The sequence below is a fragment of the Camarhynchus parvulus genome, chromosome 6, assembly GCF_901933205.1.
Source record: "Camarhynchus parvulus chromosome 6, STF_HiC, whole genome shotgun sequence".
NCBI lineage: Eukaryota > Metazoa > Chordata > Aves > Passeriformes > Thraupidae > Camarhynchus > Camarhynchus parvulus.
The window spans coordinates 3,567,110-3,591,184 of record NC_044576.1 but is presented as its reverse complement, the minus strand read 5'-3'; the positions used below and the strand labels follow the sequence as shown (position 1 = coordinate 3,591,184).

Below are 24,075 nucleotides of genomic sequence, written 5' to 3'. Positions count from 1 at the left end.
TGGAGTTGTGTGTAGTAATTCCTGGATATGCCCTGTGCCTCATTTTAAATCCTAGGGGAGGTGTGGGCTCCTTTGATTTGGCGCTTGGGTGAAGGTTTTTTGGGCTTAAAGCTGTGCAAGTTTGTGCTTTCCTGTGAGTTACTGGAATGACAATTTCTGGGCTGTAAGAAGAGAATTTATTTGGAAATGTGTGGCCCTGTAGAGCAGGATGTCTCCTGAAACATGGATTATTTGTGGGTGGTTGAGTCTCCTTTGGGCTCTGTTAGTTTTTGGATGTGTCTTAGGCCCAGGTTGATATTTCAGATGTAAACAAATCCTTGTTCCAGTTTCTAATTCAAGCCAGCATCCTCTTTGCTCCTGTCGTCATCTGCCTCCTCTGCTGTCTTGCCTGTGAGGCCCTGGAAAAAAAAAAAGGCATTTTTGTAGAATGGAAGTAAATAATTGTGCAATTAGGCCCTGTATCATGCTGCATAAATCTAGGTTATCTTAATAACGATTCTTAGGCAATGGAGCTCAAGTGGTGGCTCTGTGATTCAAATGGTAATTGACTGTGCAGCTAAAAAAATTAAACTCAACTGCTCTGTGTTTGGGATGATGACTATTGCAAAAGCTGGCATTGTTCCCTTTAAAGATGAACTCCCAGCTCCACAGCCCCAGCGTGCAGCAGTGCAGAAAAACTGCTTAATATCCAGTTTTTTGTAGTGAAGTGCTTAAGAAATGTCTTTATAAACTTAATTCTGCCTTTGTGGAGCTGCAGTATAATAGCTTTTAATTGCATGATTAATTTTCTTAGGGGCCTCTGCTTAATTCATTGCACTGCCTGGGTATATATTGGGCTACAACTGAAGAGTTGTGTATTTTCTGTTCTTTCATTTCTTGTGTGGGTGAGTTAGAGAAGTAATGTCCTTTTTTTTATGCTAACATTTAGAGGAGGGAAACACCAGATCTCATTTGGATAAAATTATCTATTTGGAGCTTATTGTTTGAGTAGTGGTTTATTAGAATGGCTCTGTGTCTTGTTTTGCCAGTCACCTTTATTTTCTTTTGACCCACCCCACACACATTAAGGTTTGATAAATCCATACAAACCCTACTTTTTGTAATTTCTGTTCTCTGAAGGTTTTTAGTGTGCTGTATTTGTCCTGCAGCCCCACAGCTCTTTTAAATTCCCTTGTCTCTGAAAGTTTTTGGATGTTCTTTCAGGCTTGCAAAAAGTTGAGTGTGAGCCATTTTTCACTTCCTGTCAGTAAATATCAAAGTAGTGACTCTTCTGTGCTGGCTTCTCTTTACTGAATAAAATTCCTGTGTTTTTCTGGGGGTGTTTGAGGTTAGGACATGCTTAAGTACACAGTGGTGGTTCAGGGAGATCCTACAAAGTGGGGTGGTGTGCTGGGAGCACACGGTCACATCTCACAGCTCTGCTTGAAAGGGCTCATGCTGAGTTGGCTTGGTGGTTAAAACAGGTCAGTTTGGCACTTAAAAATTCAAATTGAGGTGTGATAGTGCAGCTTCTCCCAGCATTGCTTCCTCTGGAGGGGATCTGCTCAGTCCCTGTCTTGTCTCTTGTGCACAGCTGGATGTGGCCCCCATGCTCTGGTGTGGGTGACAGGCTGGGGATCAGTCACAGGGTGGATTTGATGATCCCAGAGCATTTTCCAGCCTCAGTGATCCTGCACCATCATCCTTGGGTCACCATGTGTTGTTACTGGCTATGGAAAGATGGGATGTGGCCTTTCCAAAATGTCAGCAGAAACAAAAGAACTTTCTTTCCTGGACCTCTGCATGTTTCCCTCTGGAAATCTGTTGGGATTGTTGGTCTGAGTTAGAGAGTTGAGGCCCAGTCTCTTCACAACGGAAGAGTTCTGTCAAACTTTGTATCAATAACTCAGAGTCTGTGCATCATTTGTTATGTTCCTGTTTGCTCTTAGCTCTCTGGGAATGGGAAGGGCAGCTTTTCTGTGCCTTTAATATGGGCAGCTATTTTTGAGGGGTTTCCTGAGGTGGAAAGGATTCACAAGGATCATCAAATCCAGCTCTTGGCCTTGCTCAGGATACCCCAGCAATCCCACCCTGTGCCTCAGAGCATTGTCCAAACATTTCTTGCAGCTCTGCACAAGAGCTTGTGCTTCCTTTACTCTCTGCATGCTTTTGTATCTTTATTTATGATTCCAGACCGTTTTGAAATGGAAGTTTCAGGTGCCTTTTTCTCAGCCTTTGTCAGTACAAGCTGTTCTCTAGAGCAGCCATCATCTTTCATGCCTTTGTTACCATTTTTTTTCTATTTCTGCTGTGAGATCTGTGGGGTTTTTTCCCCCCAGTTTTAACGTGACCCCGTTAGCTCTTCAGCAAAGCCTCCATATGGCTGAGAGCTCCTGGACACATTTCCTACACCCCACAGATGAAGGGAGAAACTCTTGCTCCTGGATGACTCCCAAATGTAATGTAATGAGCAGGTCCAGAAGTGAGTTGTGGATGTAGACAACCTGGCATTTCCTCCTGAGGCATCTTCTGGTTTCTTTATGCTGTGGGAATTGCAGTTCCCCTCCAGACCTTTGTCAGCCCCACGACCTCATGTGGACAGCTTTGCCTCCTGGATATGAAGGAGTTGCAGTTATTCCTTATCTAGGTTGTTGCATTTAAATTGCAGGCTGAAAGCTTAAAAAAACCCTAAAAATGGGGGAAAAAAGAGTCCTTGTTGGAATATGGAGCATCAAAGGGTTAAATGCATTTCTTCTAAATGATAAAATGTTTCAGCCACATCTGAGTTGGTCCCTTTGCTTGTTGTTTAAGGCACAGATGGTAGAGTTGACAAGTGCAGCTGGCTGGCTACAAGGAATCCTCCTTTACTCTGAAGAACTTTCTTCCTGTTCATTTCCTCTATACTTCCTGATGATCCAGGCTCCTAGAAAAATACTAAAATTATTTTGCATTTCATGCTGCCTGTTAAATAAAGAAGGCATTCATGGATACAGCTTAAACAGCATGCATGTCAGGAAAGTCTTCTAGATTTGTCTGGGTATATTTTCCTATGTCATTTTCTTTTTTGTTGTTGGGATGCTGTCAAGCAAATGGCACTAATAAGAGCTTGGCCATTTGTCAGGGCTCTTAAATCTGTTTGAGGATGGAGTGTGGACACTTCTTGTAACACTCCCCCTGTAGCTCCAGGCTGTCAAGCTGTTGAACAGTTAGAGCAATGCTGGTTTTTTTTTTTCTCCCTTGCTGTTGCTCTGTGGACTTGTTTAAGCTGGAGTTAAAGGGCTGCAGGTCACCAGGGGAACGTTTCAGCCCAGCTGTGCTGCCAGACCACCTCACATAGCTCCTGCAGCCAGAGTTCCTGAAACCTGCAGGCTAATTCAGACAACAAAGCAACTTTGGGAGCCTTCAAAGCCACGCTTTGCTGTCACATGGGACGTGGCAGTGACAGCTTGGCCACCCCACGCTGGTGGCTGGGTCCCCTGGCAGGCAGGAGGGTGAGGGGTGACACGGAGCAGAGCTGGCAGCAGATGAGGAGTGGGCTGGTGGGGAGAGATTAAAGCAAGGCCAAGCCTCCCCTGCCTGAACTGGAAGTGAAAATTAGCATTCCTGGCAGTTGTGAAGCTTTTTTCAGGCTGTAGATTCCTCAGTTTAAGGCTGTTCTTTGTTAAATGAAATTCCAGTTTGGGAGCTGGAAGCTGAGAGTTGGGAGAAATGGACTGTTGTTGTTTTATTTGCAGGTGTCAGGTTCAGGCTGTGCAAAAAGCTCCAGAGCACAACTTGAACAGCCCCATCATTCACAGCTTCAGGAATATTCAGCTTCTTGGAAATTTCCTTTCTAAGAAAGATGGAATCTAATGCTTGCTAGGTCTTCCTGAAGCCTTTGATTCAAAGAATCCCAAAATGGTTTGGGCTGGAAGGAACCTGAAAGCTCACCCAGTTCCACCCCCTGCCCTGGGGCACCTTCCATGATGCCAGGTCACTCCAAGCCCTGTCCAGCCTGACCTTGGGCATGCCAGGGATCCAGGGGCAGCCACAGCTGCTCTGGGCAGCCTCTGCCAGGGAAGGATTTCTTCCCAATATCCAATATAAACCTTCTGTCTGTCAGTGGGAAGCCATTCCCCCTTCTCCTTTTGTTCCAGGCCCTTGCAAATAATAAATGTGTGTAAAATTGCAAAGGGCTGTGAGTTTTAAAGTTCTTTTTCGTTTTTGTTTTGATGTAAAACTCATCTCAGTATTGGGTTTAAAAAGCTGTGTGTAAATTCTGAAGCACTGCATGCTCTGGCCTGCCTGTAAAATAGGAGATGAGATCATTTGCTCTTTGTTTTCCTGTTATAGCCACCTTAAGAGTGGAGTGAGGATCAGGGGTTAAATACTTGGAAATACAGGACTTCATAAAATCACTCAGACATTCTAATGATGTTACAGTTACTGACTGGCAGTGTTGATCATTGCAGGAAAAGCTGCAGCTGTTGGTTTTTGCAGCTTCCTTGTGACTCTTTTAAGAATTAAGAATTGGTAAATGTTTTGCTAGGCTTTTTTGGCCACTTTCCATTATTAGGAAAAAGTCTAAATTTGTGAGCAAAATCAGTTACAGGACCAACATGAGTAATTTACTTCTGTATCTCTGTGTATGTAAAAAAATTGCAAGTGTATACTGCATATTCTTTAATTTGGTCTTGGCATAATGTGAATATATAGACAGCTATTTTTGAAAGTGATTATAACAGCTGATTTGCATAATGATCCAGGATTTTTCTCATAGCAACTGGAAAGACTGTCATCTTCAGCAATGTGGGAATGATTTCAGCCTTTAAGGAGAGTGTTTTGTTCAGTCTGTGAGCAGCATTAGAGCAAAGGCATTTCTGCAGTGGCATATGGATTATTTGCATTGGTCTGGATTCTGTATTGACAAAGCATCATTGTGGCATTGGGTGATTTAGCAGATAATTGGGTGTGGTGATTTTAGGGTTCCTTGGGCACAGCACAGTGTTGTCTTGGCTCCTTTGGAAGTGGAGTTGTGCAGTTGGTGGTAAAAACTTGAGTGGAGGATGTTCTGGTGTTGTGCCTTGTGTGTCACGGGGCACCAGAGTGCAGAGAAGGTGTAAAGCTGCCAGAGAGTGACCAAAGGAGGGACACAGGGATGGGGAAGGGTCTGGAGGGGCTGCATGAGGAGCAGCTGGGGGCACTGGGATTGTTCACTGGAGGAGACTGAGGGCAGAGCTCACCAGGGGCTGCAGCTCCAAACTCAGCTCTGGGACAGGGACAGGACCCAGGGAAGGGCTGGAGCTGTGCCAGGGGAGGTTTAGGTTGGATTTCAGGGCAAGGTTCTTCCCCCAGAGGGTGCTGGGCACTGCCCCAGGGAATGGGCACAGCCCTGAGGCTGCCAGAGCTCCAGGAGAGCTCTGGGAGGGGTTGTTGGGGGCTCTGGACAGGGACAGGATCCATGATCCTTGGGGACCTCTTCCAGCTCAGGATATTCATGGTTCTGTGCTCATGAGCCTGTCCATGGTATTTTTTTTTTTTTTTTTATTATCAGCACTAAAATCCCAGCTTCCATGTTTACAAGGCTGAGAAAGGAATGAGTACTTTAAAAACTGTTAGAACCATTTTTGGGAATGAGTATCTTAGGAAAGAGCTACTTTGGCAAAATGTGGTGGGGTTTATTTTATGCTTTTTAGAAAGCCCATTTCCAAATCCTTGTGGATCCTTGTGGGTTCCTTCCAACTCAGCATATCCTATGAAATTTTGGTAGTTACACCACTTAGGTTGATTTTGTTTTTGCATGTGTTGAACAGCCTCAGTAAATAACTGAGGCTTTTTCCATTTTTGTTTTCCTGTCTTAAAAAAAAAAGCTTGGAATTGATAATGAGCTTGTTGCACGTTTTAAGTGATCAGTTCTCCCAGATTTCTAAAATTAGCAGTATGGTTACCAATTTCATGATGACTCAGAGTTCTTCCTTTGAATGGAAGCCCAGCTTCCCAAGCTCCTGTGTAAGAAATTTCATCTTGGTAGTGAATATCTTAATTTCTGCTTTGGAAATCAATGTTCAATGAAGTGAGGTGTGAAAAGGGGTGTCTGGGAGCTGCTGTGTGTGGCTGGTGAGAGCAGAGCCTGCTGAAGGTGATGCTCAGTGGGTGGCTGCTCCTGAACTGGTCCTTGCAGTGATCAGGGGCTGGCCCTGTCCCTGAAGAGGAATTTCATTCCCCAGCATGGGGAAAAAAACAGGCTGGGAGGGATGCAGGAACAACCATGCCCTCCACCTGCTGCAGATCTTGGGGTATCTTTTCACAGGATGGGTGCAAGAAGTTGGCTTTATGACAACTTTTCCATTTAAGTGATGAAACTTCAGTTTCTGCTCAGAGATTTAATTCATCTGTGCAAACGGCAGCACCACTTCCATTCTGTTCTTCCATCTCTAAAGCAAAGGCTTTCTTTAAATGTTTGAACCACCACAAGAGCTTCAAAGCAGCACATCAAGGCTGCCAGAGCTGCAGGAGCACTTGGACAATGCTCTCAGGGATGCACAGGATGGAATTGTTGGGATGTTTGTGCAGGGCCAAGGTTGGGCTGGATGATCCCTGTGGGTCCCTTCCAGCTCAGGATATTTGATGGTTCTGCATCTCTGCACCATGCTGCCAGGAGTATTTATGTCAGCATATTAAAAAAAACCCCAAATTTCTCTCTCTCAGCAGTAAGAATGGGTCTGTGATGGCTGCTCTGTGCTTTCCTTGGAGCAGCTGGAGCCTGGTGCCTGGAAGGGCGGTGCTGGGGCCGTGTCCTTTGGCAGCAGCCCCGTGCAGACACCAGCGTGAGTCAGCAGTGCCTGGGAGCTGCATTCCAGCCTAATGCTCTGAGATAATCACTGAGGTGCTTCAGGACGATTATATTTAGGTGGGGGAGACATTGGCTTGCCTGTTTAAAAAAATTATCATGTCTTTTTAAAAAGAACCCTTCTTCCCCATGAGGCTCACTGTTGGGTATTTCGTTTTGAGCAACAGTTGAGTTGGGTTTTTGTGCTGTCAGGTTGCAAAGCCTCAGATCACACAGAACAATTTTGGTGAATCAGCATCACAGGCTCACAGAATAGCTGGGGTTGGAAGGGACCTCTGGAGATCATCCAGTCCAGCTCCTTCTCCAGGCAGGGTCACCTGGAGCAGCTGACACAGGAGCACTTCCAGGTGAGCTTGGGATGTCTCCAGAGAGAGACAAACTCCGCACCCTCCCTGGGCAGTGCTCTGTTACCCTCCAGGGAAGTTTTCTTCCTCATGTCAAGGTGGCCTCAACTAAATAGATTCATATTTCCCACCCCACACCCTATTTCAAGTATTTTCTCCTTGTCTTTCCTTACTGGAATATTGGGGAATATGCCTACTGGCATATTGCATATTTTGCAATTCCCACTTTTGGTATAAAATATAAAAATAATTGTAATGCTCACAGAATCATGGAATGGTTTAAAGAACCTTAATGGTTTTAAGGGACCTTAAAGGTCATGGTTTAAGGGACCTTAAAGTGCCACCCCATGCCATGGGCAGGGACACCTTTGACCATCCCAGGCTGCTCCAAGCCCTGTCCAGGCACTGCCAGGATCAGCTTTAGCATTCCCAGTGCCTCCTGGTTGCCAGGTGGGGATCAGTCAGTCCAAGGCTGCTCTCCTGGTCCTGGAGGGCTTTTCCAGCCTGCTGTGGGGCAGTGGTGCAGGAATTTGGGAGCAGGAATGGCTGGGAGCTGTGCCCTTGAGCCAGGGAGGGGAGCAAGCAGAGCCAGGAGCTGAGGAATTGAGCTTGCAGCAGCCTGGGAGCACCCAGGTTATTTTGGAACTTTTTATCTGCCTGTGCCTGCGTGCTTTGGTGTTTGGAGCAGTGTGTGAGCAGGCTGGGAATGCTGCTGTTAAGATGTTCTGTTCCCTTGGCTCAGGGGGTGTGTCTGCCTCTCTCCCATCTTGCACCAGCTGGGAATCCTGGAAAGTGTCTCCTGTCTCAGCCCCTGGGAGAAGAGAAGCATCTGAACGGCAGGAAAGCTCAGGATTGCAAATAGAAGTGTGAGCAAGTCACTCACAATTCAGTGAAGTTTGGGCAGCTGTCCCATGGGTGATGCTGCAGCTGAAACTGAGTTTTGTTTTGATGTGTCAAAATGAAATTGTTTTCCCCCTGTTGCCAGCATGAGGGCTTGTCTTCCACGAGAAGTGCTGTGGAAAGCAGACTGATACACTGGATTATTTTGCTGTGGTAGTTGATGGTTTGTGTAGCCCTGCTGCTCAGAGGAAGATGCATGAGGATGGGCTTTGGAGGAGAAATGCTGGAACTGGGAGTGGGGGAGGAATCAGGCTGAAATTGGGAAGGAGGAGGGAGTGATGGGGTGTATTAGCCAGGTAATTCAGTTAATATAATATCAAACCAGGTTCTTCTGCTTATGGCAGAGAATAGCTGATAAAACAGTGAAAACGTTGCTAATTATATCACACCTTTTGTTAATTAAAGAGGTGTGAACTGCTTGCTGAGTAAAATAGATCAGAGGGAAATTCAAAGTTTGTGATTTGAGGTTATCCCAAGCTCTGTAAGTTAAGCACTTTAATGTTTGGTTGGGTTTTTTTCCCAATATGTGTTTTTTTGGTGTTTGGGCAAGTACAGAATAAACTGGAAACCAGACACAAACCTGTTTCAGTGTCTGTATTTAAAACAGCCACAAATATTTATTTGGCTTACTCCAAAGCTTTTTCATATTTTTCTCTTTGTCTGTACAAATGATCTGTTGAATGGCCCAAGCAGACCAATGTCTATTAATACTTGGATTACAACACAGTAAATGCTAATTTATTTTTTTTTTCCAAGAGTACAAAACATTATTTCCGTGTATTCAGTTCCTGATGTTTTTCTGAAGCCTTGCAGTTAATGGTGTCAATGCAGAGCTTGGTCTGTGCTGCTCTGCCTCTTGAGGACTTGTGGGAATTTTGCAAGGGTGGAGTAGAGTAGTTTGTGTCCTACTTCAGGCTTTTCTTTGTGCACAAGCAACTGGAATTTTTGTCTCTTGGAAGCCAGTGCAGTGTCTCCCGTTCTGATGTGATTATTCCTTGGAGCTTTGGTATATTTTGACCATGAAAATAAAAAACGTGTCTTAAAAGGTTGGGATAATTTAGGTTGAGAGGGCCCTCTGGAAATCACCTCCTCCAGCCCCCCTTTTTAAAGCAGGGCCAACTTCAAACATATCATGCTTTGTTCTTGCTCCTGCTAAAATTAGTTTGAGGAGGAGTATGTTAATGTGGCAGGGTATGGGTTGTTTCGAGCTGCTGCTTTCATTTCTGGTTTGCTCTTCAGCTGAGCTTTTTCACTACATTATCATTTCTAATCATGCTTTAAACTTAGGAGGACTTTCTTTTCTAGAACTCTGTTAAAAAAAATCCATATATCATTTCACCACAGAGAAAATAAATACCAGTAATTTTCTAGCAGTTCTTTACTACATCAACTCTAAATGTAAACTTAAAATTTTCTTATTTGCCCTTTTTCCTTAGCACTGATTTGTTTGGCTAAGAGGTACTTTTATTAAATTCTTTTATCCTGGGTTGCTTTTGGCAAATGAATTGCAGGTAGTACAGAATAAAAAATGAGAATATTTGTGCAGAAGTTGGTAATTGTTGGAGGTTTTTTTGATAAGCAAGGTATATAATCCTTTTCAGATCTGCACATTCCCACCTATTGCATACAATCTGAGTTATTGCTCTGATTTGGGTACAGTTAAACATCTGATTAATATCCATTTAATGCTTTTGTTGACATTTCCCATGCTTTATAAATATTTCCCTAACTTGCATATTCAGATATTTATCCAAACATAATTGCTATGGGCTTTCCTGCAGAGAGGCTTGAAGGAGTGTACCGGAACAACATCGATGATGTAGTAAGGTAAGGCTTTCTTTTTCTTTTCCTTAACTTAGAAAACTTTGAATTATCTTTTCTACACTCATTTATGTCCTGCTGAGGCAAGCCTGTGTGTTCTGACTTGTAGAAATACTGAGGTTTTTTGCATCTTGTAGATGTTGCTGAGATAGCTATCCTGAAAAATGTTGGTAACAACAAAAACCGGGCAGGCTGCTGTTCTGGGTTGATCTCAAATGCATATAATCTGCTTTTTTAGTGGGGAAATTTGATTTCAGTAACTTGTGTTGAAATGAAAAGAGGTTATTTACTTATAGAAAGACATCAGTCCAATGGCTCTATTCAGTGTCAAGAGTTTCCTCAGGTGACTGATGGTATTTCAGGATAAGTTTGCCCTTATCCTTTCTTCAGTTGATAAATGAAGTGCTTGATTAGTAAATTTTGATTTCAAATAGTAAATGTGGTAAACATTTGTTTCAAATAGTAGATTTGAAACGTGTTTCAAATAGTGAATGTAAAAGTAAATTACTTTAAAGAAAGGCTTTTACATTTGGTTGTGTTGAATAATTATGGACAAGAAGAAAGGTGACCTGAAATCTGTTACTGCTGGTAAAAAAGCCCCTCTAGGTTGTCATTTTTAACTTCAGATAAAGTCATTACTCTGAACTGCTGGCTCAATTGAGAAAGAGGTGCAGAGTGTTGTAGGAACACTGTTGTAATTCATTTAGTTAAAACCCTACCTGGAGAGTGTGAGAAGCTGCATTAAAAACCAAACAGTTGGTAGAAGCTGCCAAAAGTTTGTGGCTTTAGGGTTCAAAGTTGTGATTTTTTTTTTAAAAGTGGTGCTTTGAGAGAGATCATTTGAAGAGAGATTATTTGAGGGGGATCTTTGAGAGAGATCATTTGAAGGGAAATCATTTGAGAGGGATAATTTGAAGAGAGATTATTTGAGAGAGATCTTTTGAGAAGAGGGATCATTTGAAGAGAGATTATTTGAGAGGGATCATTTGAAGTCATAAGTTCAGTAGCTCCATGAGAGACTCAGCCTTTGGTGTGAGGGATCATGCAGGAAGGTTTTCAGGGAAGGTGTTGGCTGTGTCTGGGCAAGGAGGTGCTTCTCCCAGCTGGGAGGTGTCATGGGGAGTGTCTCATAATTGTGCAGAGTGTTCCCACACAGCATCCTTGTGTGTGACCTGGAGAGACATGGGTTTGATGGATGGAGCCCTCAGACTGGATGGCTGCAGGCAAAGTGGTGTGGGCAGCAGCTCCTGGTCTCTATGGAGACCAGGGGACAGTTGGGGTCTCTGAGGGGCTGGAGCTGCTCAGCAGCTCTGTGGAGAAAGATTAAGGCACCCTCAGCACTGTGTCCAGCTGTGACACTGAGCTGTGGGTGTCAGTCACACACTGATGGATCCAGAGGCACCTGGGCAGGCCAGAGGGCTGAGCATGCACCAACCTCATGGAGTCCAGCAGAGTGAAGTGTTGGTGCTGCCCCTGGCTCAGGGCAACTCCCAGCATCAATCCCAGGGGATGAGCAGCTGGAGAAGGCCCTGGGGGTGCTGGGGGTGAGGGCTGGGAGCCAGAACCCCCCCGTGCCCTGGGCTGAGCCCCAGCGTGGGCAGCAGGGCAGGGGGGGATTCTGCCACCTGGAATTCTGGTGCTTCCAATGTAACAAGGATGTGGAACTCTTGGAGCAAGTCCAGAGGAGGCCACTGAGTTCTGATGGGGCTGGAGCCATGGCAGGGGTGGCACTGGATGGGCTTTAAGGTCTTTCCCACCCAAACTGTTCTGAGATTCCATGATTCTACAGTTGTTGGCAGGCAGAACGAGAGCTGCAGGGATTTCCATGGGGATTGCGCCCAGGTTGGGACAGAAGTGAGCTGAGCTCCTCCATCCCCACCCTGGGAGGACTCCTCAGCCTCACCTGACAGTCAGAGCTCTGGAGGCTGTGGCTCCCTGCACAGCTGCACTCAGCTGGGCTCCAGGGGCTTGGTTTTGCATGTTCCACTGTCATGACGAAAATCACCATCCACAAATAGCACTGAGAGTGTCAGAGCCTGGAGCTGAGCTGGCTGGGGGAGGTGCAGTGCCTGCATTCTCTGCTGCCCTGGTGAGCAGGGCATTATTCCCGTGGTAGATTAGATATTGGGAAGGAATTGTTCCCTGGCAGGGTGGGCAGGCCCTGGCACAGGGTGCCCAGAGCACCTGGGGCTGCCCCTGCATCCCTGGCAGTGCCCAAGGCCAGGCTGGACTTTGGGGCTTGGAGCAGCCTGGGACAGTGGAAGGTGTCCCTGCTCATGGCAGGGGTGGAAGGAGATGAGCTTTAAATACCTTCCAACCTAAAACATTCTGTGATTTGTCCAAAGTCCAGCCTTTGCCCATGGCCCACAATTTTCAAAGGTGGAGTTCATCGGGGACTGGATATTCCATCAGCTTCATGAAAAGGTGACTAGAAGCAGGCTGGCTGGAAATGTGGAGTTTGTGGCTTGGGAGGGACCTTCAATCCCATCCAGTGCCACCCCTGCCATGAGCAGGGACACCTCCCACTGTCCCAGGCTGCTCCAAGCCCCAGTGTCCAGCCTGGCCTTGGGCACTGCCAGGGATCCAGGGGCAGCCCCAGCTGCTCTGGGCACCCTGTGCCAGGGCCTGCCCACCCTGCCAGGGAACAATTCCTTCCAAATATCTAATCTAACATGGGAATAATGTAAATAAATATTGATAGGCAGGAGTCTTTGCAGACCCTCTTCCATCCACAGCCTTGATTTCAGTAGCTTCTGGATGAAGGAAAATACATTTTAGTGGTTGAGGAGGTAGATATGTGTAAATTAGATTTTGGAATGCCTATATAATTATTAAGCTGTCCATAAACACTGATCAAAAGGAGCAGTGATCACCTAAAAGCATCATCAACCAAATTAAGATAAGCAGAGATGTAAATTAAATGGCTGCAGGGAACTGGATGCTCAAGTTATTATTACATTTGTTACCTTCTCTTTTTAAACAAGAATAAAATGTGATCATGCAGCATTGTGCATGTTGCAGTCCTCATCTGCTCCAGCCATCTTTTTATTGGGGAGTTTTTTTCCAAATGCCTTTTATGCAGAAGTCCAAGGTGCTCAAGCTCCTGAGCAGTTGATATTGAGCCAGGATCCAGCAGTGGGCTTTTTCTGAATAGCTGGTACCCTGACAAATTCCAGGCTAATGCTGGCTGAGAAGTACAACCTGCACTGCTGGCTCTGACACTTGGAGAGGTTTTGGATGGAATTTTGTCCTTAAAAAAAACATCCTACTCCACTATGTGGATAATCCTGGAAAAGCAGAGCCAGCTCTCCTCACTCTCTGGTGTGTGTTAACAAAGAGGAACATCTCCTGAAACAAATCCCAGTGTCCACCATCTTCCTGAGGCTCTCCAAGGCTGCCAACAGGGGTACCAGTGGCACTCAGGGAATTTTTTTTTTAATGCTGCAACTTGGAGTTTCACACTCACATCTGTTCCCATTTTAGTGCAGGCCTTTAACCACAGAGCTGTTCTAGGTTCTTCTGGAATATTATGACTGATAACCAGAGCTTGTTTTTGCTTGAGCTTTCCAGGATTTTAGCAGCTAGTGTTTCTTTTCAATTTGAACAGCATGTTCTGTCATGGCTAATTAAATTCCTTCTGGCTGATGTGCAGATACACACTGTTGATGATGTTAAGTGTAAACATTTGCATGTTATTTCTTCTTGCACATTGCCAGGTGACACATCATATATAATCACAGCACTTCTGATGAATCATGCTTGCAGTTTGGCTCGCTGAGGCTTGTAGGGGAAGTTTGTGTTCCAAAGTGAGCATGGAAATGAAATGAGTGTGAAAAAGTGGAGTGGTCCTCCTTCCAAAACCCACAGTATCACTGGGGACAGACTTCAGAGGCAAATAATAAAAAACCTGGGATTGAAGTGAATGATTCTGGCTGGAACTGGAACACAAGAGTTATTTTACCTGCTTTTCTTCCTTGTGGCAAAATATTTGGCACAGGTGATTAAATAGGAAGCGTTTCCAGATACCTGGTGTGATCCATGCTTTCTGTTTGAAAATAACCAAGCCTTCCTCAGCTTCTTACAGTGACCTGCAGGTGTTTTAGGAATCAGGAAATCAGTCCATGTACAGTAAATATTTCAGTTTCAGGTCAGACCTTGCTTCCTTTAGTTGCATTAGTGGTGTTATCCATGCTGTTGGATTATTTGGAGGAGTGAGGTTTCCAACACTCTTCCTCCTTGATTTTTGGGGCACTGCTGGGATTGGGAATGCAGAACTGCACATGCTGGGTGCTGCTTTAAGGATGCTGCAAATTGAGGTCAATATTATTCAATGTATATTCATACATACTTTTTTTTTTTCTCTTGAAGGTTTTTGGATTCAAAGCATAAAAACCATTACAAGATATACAATCTGTAAGTATGCTCTTAAAGATACATTCTCCAAAATAATGACTTGTAAAAATAGCTGAGCAGTGCAAGTGGCTTGTTGCTGTCCTGAAGCAGAGCTGGGGATGTTTTGCACATTTCTTAAAACAATTAAGGCTGATTGAGAGCACTGGTACTTCATTTAGTGGAGCTGAGTGAGGTTAAATGAAATGCTGGTGTGTATTCATGTTACTTGAACGTTTTTAAATGACTTGGCATGCAGCCCATCTGGAGCTTGGGCCATGTGATTAAAAAGTGAAAAGTAATTCACAGCAGGCTTTCTGTCCATGTAATGTCCAATTGCCAAATGAATCTTTTCCTGCTTTTTTCCTCTATTTAAAAAAATCAAATTGCATTGGTACCAAGGCTCTGTTTGCTTCCTCCCTTTTCTTGTCTGTCCCTGTTTATTACTTAAAAAAAGCTGTTGGAGCAATTGGTGGTGATTTCTGACTTCTCTGAAAATTTAGTTCTGCAGAAAGCTGGTACTGTTACAGGAGTTTTCTGGTTTTGGTTTTATTTTTTGGGGGTTTTTGTGCTGTTCCTTCATCTAATTTATTCATTAGCTTAGACTAATTTCATTTGTATAAATGATTTAGTGATGTCAAAGAGTTGTGGTTTTCCTACCCCTCATTTCTTTCCTCAAACTCCAAGCTGAAGATTGACTCTCTGAACTGTTACAGCTTTATTGTTTTTTAAAATGAATATTTGAAAATATCTACAGTAATAGAAAAATTATTGTAGTACTGAAATGCATGGCATTATAATCTGTCAAGTCATTAAAACAAATATTTAAAAATAAGGATTTAAATCTGTCACTAGGTTAGCTAAAGGATTGTGCATCAATTTTCCCTGATATTGGAGAGAAGTGACAGTAGAAGCTGAGGAACCTCCCAGTGCTCATTGAAGTTGTTGTGGGGCAGAAAACAGGAACAGCTTTTTAAAGTTGGTAAATGATAAGAGCAGTGATGAGACAAATGCATTTGACCTTTCTCTTGCTGCTCTGTGTGCTTTCAGCTGTAGAAAAAGCTTGTCCAGGTGTGCCAGAGGTTTTTGTTTTCAGTTTCCTTATATAAAAATTGATTTTCTTGTTGTTAACTGCAAAGCAATCACAAATGAATCTTGCTAGAATTACTTTATTCATCCTCAGATGAAAAATTTCAGAGGATAAAACTGTCTGGAGATATCTTAATGTTTGTGCAGGCCAAATTTATACACATAAATGCCATCAGGTGAATTGTGGCAATGTTTGGTCAGGAGATGGGAAGGAATTGCATCCATCAGATATTCCAGAGAACTCCATTTCTTCAGATTAAGCTGATCCTTTGTAAATAATGATCTATTGTCTGTGTTTCAAAGGAGGAGGTGGGAGTTCAGAGGAGTTACATGATTATAGTCAGAATTATTTCAAAATCTGTCATGGGATTTGAGTTCCCTTAAGGTAGCTGTTCCATGAAGCTGATAATAATGTGTGTATTGAACAGTTTTATCTAAAAGGATTTAGAGATTTTTCTGAAACTATGTCACTTATGCCCCATCCTCACATCTTGCCTTTTAACTTCCCAGCAGTTTGAGCAGTTTAATTTTCCTTCTTGTGTTGCTTCTCTTTTGTTTGCCTTTGCTATTTCTTCAGTATTCTCCTTAAATCTGTTTTAAATCCCCTTTAAATCTGTTCTTCCACTTGAATCTCCTAACTTCCCATGCTGACAGATTGTCACCTGCCCTGTTGTAATCACCTCCATCTTCTCCAGTGGGTTTCCTTGAGGCTGTCCTGCAGGCAGGTGGTTCAAGGAAGGAGCTGTGAGGAAAATGTGGATTTTCTGTGCTTGCTGTGTCCCTGGGGCTGGGCTCTGGCACAGGAAATCACCATGACTGATGGTGACTTTAACCTGGCAGCACTTGGCTTCTGAGTGGCTTTAAACTCACTTTAATCCTAAGAACAGCCAAACCCCTCCTTAACCCCAAAAATACAAAAAAAAATCAGGTTTCACCTGGAGATTTGATGCTATTTGAGTTATAATAGTGTTTAAAACTCCACCCCAAATGCACTTGAAGCATTAAGCCCCACCAGTATCCCCAGAGTGTGTGTTGGTGGGATTTCTGCTGCAAATACCCAGAAATTTAGTGCAGCTGAGCCAGGAGCTCTGCATTGCTTGTGTTCAACCATTTCTTGTGTATCCTTGGTATCAACAAAACTAAGTTTTAATCCCTCATGTTATTCTATTCATTGATACTCTCTCAAAATTCCAAATTTGATGGTTTTTCTTTACACTTGCGGATTTTTTTAAAATGTTTTGAAGACTTTCATCTCTTACTCCCCGTTTGAGCTGGGTGTTTCTTTAGGAGGAAGCAGGAAACTTTCCTGGATAAGATCTTTGTGGTAACTGCTTTGCTTCCCAGCAGCTTCCCAAATTCCTGTGCTGTAGGAAACTTTCCTGGATAAGATGCTTTGTGTGTTTGTTTGCAGCTTCCCAAATTCCTGTGCTGCTGGCTGCTCCATCCCCCTTGGATGGACACCCTGCATCCAGCTCTCTTCTCAAAGGCTCCAGTGCAGATAATATTTTTTGGGAGTCCCCTCTTAAGTGCCAGCTTAACCCGGTCACTTCTGACCCAGAGGAAGTGTCAGCACTGTGATTGGAGCTGTGAGAGCTGCCAGGCTTTTCCCAGCAGAGGGTAGAGCTCAGAAGGTTCTGGAATTCAGGGAAAGGGAAGCCCTGAGAGCAGCCCCAGCAGACCTGCCTGTGGCTGTGTCATGGGCAGAGTTCAGGGCAGCACTGGGAGGCTCCAGTTACAGTCACACAAGGAGCAGCCCGGAGGTTTGTGTGTCTGAAAGTGTCAGCTGGGCTCCATGTGGCTCCAGAGGCTGCAATCATAACATACCTGGGGAGCAGAGATGAGTTCAGAGCAGTCCTGAAACTGCTGTGGGAATTGGAATAATGCTGGGAAGAGCACAGGCTGTAATCAGAACTGAAGCTCTAGGTGTGATTCCTCTGCTGAAATGACTGCAGCACTTGTGTTTCAGCCTGGTGTTGTCTTTCATAGAACCCCAGAGTGGTTTGGGTTGGAAGAACCTTCAACACCATCTTGTTCCACCCCCTGCTGGGGGCAGGGATGCCACTGTCCAGGTCAGGCTGCTCAGGTCCCCATCCCAGCTGGACTTGGCAGGATTTGAGGCAGGATTGTTCTCAATTTTCCTGTCTGAACTGCACTTCCACTCACATCATCTTCTCTGCAGGGAGCAGCTCCAAGGGAAATTCTGGAGGGTATCCACTCTTGCTTGCTTTCCCCTTAGCCCAAGATCTGACCTGGCTGTTCTTAGGGTGCTGGTTTGGCTGCTTTAGAGCCCAGTGAAGGGTGGTTTGTGTCTCATCACTGCTGTTTATCCCAGGGCAAGACACATGCTGTGTGGTTTGCTGTGGTTTTGTCCAGCTGGAGAGGGTCTCTGAGTGGGGAGAGACTGGTGCAGCTCCAGAGCCTTCAGAAATGGGCTGCAAACACCCACAAATTCAGTGCAGCTGAGCCAGGATTGTGTTCAACCATTGCTTGTGTATCCTTGGTATCAACAAAACGATTTTTTAATCTCTCAGTGTGCCATTTCCCAGGTCTGAGGGGGAACTGCTGCTTGGCCTTCAGGGGTGATTTAAATTCAGGAATCGATGCCAGTGACAGAGCAGTGCCACAATCTCTGCTTGATCCAAGTGATCTCTGATAATATTAATGGGCTTTTTGGTGGATATCCTTGTGATCCCCATTGCTCTGAGCACCCTCACTGCTGCTGAGGCACCCTGAGCTGTGGTCTGGGTTCAGCATCCCTGCATGAAGGTCACAGCTCCTTGCTCTGCTCTCAGGTGTTTGGCAGCACAAAGCTGCTCATGTTCAGGGTTAGAAGGTGCACACTCAACTCAAACTTGCATAAATTGAGTCACACTGACTAAAACACAGCCATGGACTACAATTCCCAGAGGGTAAGTATTTGCCTTTCAGTAAAATAATTCACTTTCTAGTGAGCAGTCTGCTACAAAACATTTTTTTTTAAGTTTTTCTGTGTGTAACCTCTAGTTTTTAATCATAAAGGTGATGGGAATGCATGATTTTCCAGGGTGTGACAGATGCTGGGAGTGCCTCAGAGACTTGTCTTGAACTCTTGTCTGTTTTTCTTTTTCAGATGTGCTGAAAGACATTATGACACCGCCAAATTTAACTGCAGAGGTAGGTTTTTACTGCCTGATGTGTGTTCTCTTTAAACCTCAGTGAATGAAGGCCTAAAGGAGGAGCTGATGAATAGTCATGGAGGAGATTTGGGCACAAGGAATGATGTCAGATTGCTTTGAGTCATTGGAACAACTTGCTATATTCTTGGTGCTTTCAAAAAAGTGTGCTCCTGACAGTTAAAGATCAAAATCTAATAAAAAGTCTACAGTTGCAAAAAAATTTTTGCAGAATGGGTTCCACAGAAGTTTCAGTTCAGTGAAATACAAATTCCTTGCACAATTTTTGTGTGAAGCACAAATTCCTTGCACCATTGACGTGTGAGGCTCAGAGGAGTCTGGTTTTTATGAAGGATGGAAATGGAGAACATTTAAGCCATTATCACTACGTGTATAAAGCAGCTTTGGGAAGATCTGGCAGAACTTTCAGATGCTAAAATAAAAATTAATTCCCATGTGTTGTCTCTTAGAGATGAGTTAGGTCTTAGACACTCTGCAGAGCTGCCAAAAGCAGTGGGGAATCTTTCAGGGGTGCTTTTTGACTTGACTGATGTAGCTTTGTGTCAGAATTACCTCTCCAGGTAATAAATAAATGCAGATTTACCTTTGTTCTTTGGGCAGAGGAGCATTTCTTGCTCAGAAGTTGTAATTCCTTCAGATGAGGGTAGATGAGGAGTCCTTGTGCCTACAGAATCGTAGGAGATGAACAAATTCTGGGCTTCTTCTGCATCATAGCAATGGCTGAACTTCTATTTTTCATTATTATTATTTTAAACCATCCATCTAATTATGAAAGAGGGTTTAGAACGTGACCAAAATGTAATTGGCTGCTTTCATGTCTGAATATAGAAGGGCTGAAATTGTCTTGTTGAAGTCGTCAGCGCTTCTGATTTGCTCTCAGGATGTTGAATGACAGTGCCCAGAAACCTCACTCCATCCTCACCAGCAAGGAAGAAATATTTTAGGATCTGCTGGAGCAGTGCTTTGGGGAAGAAGAGAAGAGGACATGTTCTAATATGGCCACAGCATATGTTTGCTTGAGTTTCTGCTTTCTGATACGGGGGTGCTCAGCTCCCTTTGCTGTCAATCCCAGCCCCAAGTGCTGCTTGTGACGGCACCTTTCACAGCTCCTCTGCACAAGACATGCTGTTTTTTTCATTTTCATCCTTGAATTAGTTAACCTCAGATAACCAAATTGGTGACTCAGGACTTCCTTAAGCAGAGGAACAAAAGTTGTACTTGAAAATCTCCTGAAGTGAACTGACTGCAAAGGGAACTTCTGATTGTACTGAGCATGAAACACCAGAATAGTTCATTATTCACCCAGGATGATCTTGCATCACATTAAACCCCAAACACTGAAAGCTCTTCATCTTCTTTGGGAAGTAGCTTTTGTGTTCATGGTTTTTCCAGTTTCTGAAATCCTTCCATGCTGGAATTGGCTTCTGCTTTGCCACAGATTTTCTTTTTTTAACCTCTTCTATGTGCTATTGCTTCTTGCAATGTGTAGGGACTGGGAGAGGGCAAGCAGGATTATTCTCCATTTTAAGGAATCCAAATTCATGGCGGAGCTGCACCTTCTCAAGGCCCTGCTCAAGACTTAATATTTCCTTCCTCTTAATCCCTGCATACCATACCAGGGCACCCATTTCATCTTCTCACTCCAGCTTTGAAGAAAGTACTCACACACACATTTTTAGCTCTCTTGAGTTTTCTTGCATTTCCTACATCATTGAAATTTGGCCTTTGATTCCAAATCTTTGAGAGCATCTTGAGCATCTTGTGACTACTTGGGAGTTTTCAGGCTGTTCTTTCAGGATTTCTTTACTCCCCTTTTCATGGAAACCTTGCTGGCTGTGGTTGTGATAAACTCAAAGCCATACAGACAAATTTGCTGCTGCTTTTCTTCGAGATTTCTAAATAAATTCCATCTTGAAGTTCACATAAAACTTTGGGGATCATTCGGGGAGCCTTTGGATCTTCAATGTGGAAGAGTTAATGTGTTCATATTGTGTTGCCTCTTTAGCAAAGATTATTTATCAGCTTCCCCATTTGTTCTGGGAGATGAAGGGGGCAGTCTGAAAACCAGAAGGCTGTGGACTTGTCCTTCAGCAGTTCCATAACTTCATCCCTCACTTGTGCTCTTGGAGTCCTTGGGGAGTCATCAAAAGGAGCCTTGCATGTATGACTACAGAGTGCTGCTTACGAAACCAGTACAGACACTTGCCAAAAAAATGAAATGTATTCATTTTTAGCCCAGAAAAGGAAATGGTGTTTCTAGCTGAGAATTTTGAAGTGTACCAGAGTTGTGTTTGTAAGATCCCAAGGCTGTAGGTGGAGAGTTGGGGTGCACTTCATCAGCTGAAACCAGAACCTTGTGTGTAGTTCTGCTGGTCAGGGTGATATTGTCTCTCATCTGATCTGAGGTGGGAGAAGTTTGGGTGCTTCTCTCTGCTTAGTGCTTATTTTTAGCTCTCTTGAGTTTTCTTGCATTTCCTGCATCACTTGAAATTCTTTTCATCCCTAGGTGGAAAAATGTGTGTGAGTACACCCATATCAGAAAGGACAGCATTGTTCAGTGCTTTGACTCTAAACCCATAAGCATTGCCAGTGCCCTACCTGAGATTTCTCTCCCAATTACCATTTTTGAAGTATGGAAATGGCAGGTTTTTGTTTCACAGGGCCTTTGAGCAGATTCTGAGGCTTTGTTCCCAATGTAGACCCAGCCATGTTCAGTAATTTTTCAGCAAAGTTCCTGTTGTCTGCTCAGTGACTGAGGCCTGGCCTTGTTCTCTCTCAGCAGGTAGTTTAATTATTGCTGGAGTAATGGCTTTTCACAAGGTTATTCTGTGTGCAGCATGCTCTTAAATTCTGGAAAATTCATGTTACAGAGCCTGTGCAGCTCAGCTCCATAGAGGTGTGAAATAGTTGCTCCATGGAGCAGGATGCCTGCTTACAGATGAATGGAGAAATGTCTGCTTATCATACACTGAATAATACTGGAATTAAAAATACATATCAATATGTGAGACTGGGGGGTGTGATTGAATATCTTAATTTTTCCATGCTTGTCACAAAGGTGACCTGAGCTTGCTTTGCCTTTTGAGGTTCTGATGAACTCCTCCTTCTCCCTGCAGTTGCACAGTACCCTTTTGAAGACCATAACCCACCACAGCTGGAGCTCATCAAACCTTTTTGTGAAGATCTTGACCAGTGGCTAAGTGAAGATGACAATCATGTGGCAGCAATCCACTGTAAAGCTGGAAAGGGACGAACTGGTGTAATGATTTGTGCTTATTTGTTGCATCGAGGCAAGTTTTTAAGGGCCCAAGAAGCCCTAGATTTCTATGGGGAAGTAAGGACCAGAGACAAGAAGGTGAGCTGTTGCTGTTCTTCTGTCCCTCTACCTAAAACTTGCTGCTTTTTCCTCCTTGAGATCCATTTGATGCTCAAACCCTTTAAGCTGTGTTGTCTGATTTAGCTCCAGTAGGATTGGATCAGTGCAGTTGGAAATGGAAAAACTTTAGTCACAACATTAAACCTGATTTTAACATGTCCTGTCCAAGAAGACCTGGACTGTTGATTTTAAATGGCTTTTTCAGCATTGTTTTGCTGAAAAACAGAGGGCCAGTGAACTTTCTCATTCAGCATTTTCAGCCCAAATGAGAGGATTGTTCCAGCTGATTTTTGCCCGTATGGATGAGTTGTTCATCTCCTTAGGTTCCCTTAACTGCTGTGGTGGGGTTTGGAGATGCATAGGGGAATATCCCATTACTGTTGGATGCCCCTTGTCTGTAAAGGGTAGTTAAGGACCTTTCTGGCAGCAGGGTTAGACCTCATTAATGAGAATTTAACCTCCTTATTTGAAATCTTCTCCAAAGATGCTAAGATGTGACTTTTAAGGTCATTTTAGCAAGTTTACCTGCTCATTTTCCATTATTTCCCTGAGTGTGTTGAGCATCCCAGGGGGATCATCCCTGCAGGCCAGCTTCAACCTCCTCAAGCTCAGAGCTCTCCCTGTTCCTGCAGTATTTACACAAAATATTAATTTCAGTGTGTTGGTCTCCAATAAGAAAAGCTTCATGTCTGAAGGCTCTTGAGAGCATAAATGTCACATAAAGAATTTTAGAATTTGGCTGTTAATTCATTGGAAGGAATAAAACTCCTCAGTCTGCTCTGCTGACAAGGTGGAGCTGTTATTCCACGTACTGCTGAGTTGGTTGTGGTGTCATGCTGGAGTGGAGACAAGACCAAGGTTTCCCATCAAAACTTTGTGGCTTTTGGTAAAAGTGCATGAGAGAGGCTAGGAATGAGCAGTGTGCTGAATAAACAGAGTAGATGACTCCTGCTGATAAGGGTTATCTCCAGAGCTGGATAAAGCAGCATGAAAACTACAGAACTGAACAAATACACAGTGACATGCTGTGCCTCAGTTTCCTTTTGTGAAAAGAAGGTTGTATTTCTGCAAGTTGGGTGTTTGTCAGTACCCCAGGGTACTTGGGCATCTTGGAGGGGAGGGAGAACTCAGTACAGGAGTAGGGAGAGCCTTGTTTACCTGTCTGTAAATACTGTCTATAACCAGCAACTTGTTTTGGTTTCAGTGTCTGTACTGCAAGAATTGACTTTTTTCCCTTCCCAGCTCCACTTGAGCTTGGTTATCTTGATGTGGCCAGTGGGCAGCATGTGATTCACATAATCCTTCAGTAGTGTTTATAAACAGGTATTGCAGTGCAGGTTTCTGGAGCCTTTCTTTCCCTTGTGGCCCATATTTCAGTGTTATATGTCAAGTGCTGCTCTCTGATTTGATATTTCACCACACCTTTGTATAACTGACTTCCTCAATTCAAAGTCAATGAGGCAGCAAAAGAGCTGTTTGCACAAAGGCACAAGCAAATGCCTTTTTTCTTTCTTTTTGGGCCAACATAGATATGATAAAGGAAAACTGGCTTTAACAGGGACCAGATTTTCTTGGTTTAAAGCAAGGACAACTTTGCACCTGTAGCTGCTGAGAACAGCTCAACTCCAATCCCTGCTGCCATTAATGCTCAGAGCAGAGTGCTGCTGTGCTGGCAGGAAGTGTGAGTGTAATTGCAAGAGGAAGTGTGACTAATTGGTCAAGAGCACAGCCCTGAGTACTTCTGGAGCCAGCTTTTCCCATGTGCCTGCTGGGAGAAGCAGCTCCAGGGAGGCCTTTGCACCATCAAGTGAGAGTTGTTGGAGCTGAGGCTCAGAGTTGCTGGTTTTGTGCTGGGCAATAAGACATGGCAGAGCTCAGGCTGTCTCTGAGCAAACCCTCTCCTGGGGTATTTTATTTCCTCTACAAGCTGCCTCTTTTGGCTTCTGAAACTCTTTGTAGTGGGGGGAGCTTAGTCAGAAGAAGGGAGTGGTGAAGATTAGGAAGTGTGGGCTGCATGGTTGTGTCTGTCTGGCTCTACCACCATAGAACAAGAGTGACTTTTATTTTCCTTTTGAACCAGAGGAGACAAAGAGTTTGCTGAAATGGGATAAAGACCAATATTTGTTGTCAGAGCTGGGGAAGAAGTAACCCCCCAAAAGTCTTCTAAAGAAGCTG

At 44.0% G+C, this 24,075-nt stretch overlaps 1 protein-coding gene across 1 annotated transcript in view; it reads left to right on the top strand.

Annotated features, from left to right (window-relative positions):
* Positions 1–24,075, top strand: part of PTEN (phosphatase and tensin homolog) — a 47,839-nt gene that overhangs the window by 6,239 nt on the left and 17,525 nt on the right. The window contains exons 2-5 of the mRNA XM_030950794.1: positions 9,795–9,879; positions 14,242–14,286; positions 18,461–18,504; positions 21,641–21,879. Of these exons, the coding sequence (XP_030806654.1) occupies positions 9,795–9,879; positions 14,242–14,286; positions 18,461–18,504; positions 21,641–21,879 (413 nt within the window). The remainder of the gene's footprint in view (positions 1–9,794; positions 9,880–14,241; positions 14,287–18,460; positions 18,505–21,640; positions 21,880–24,075) is intronic.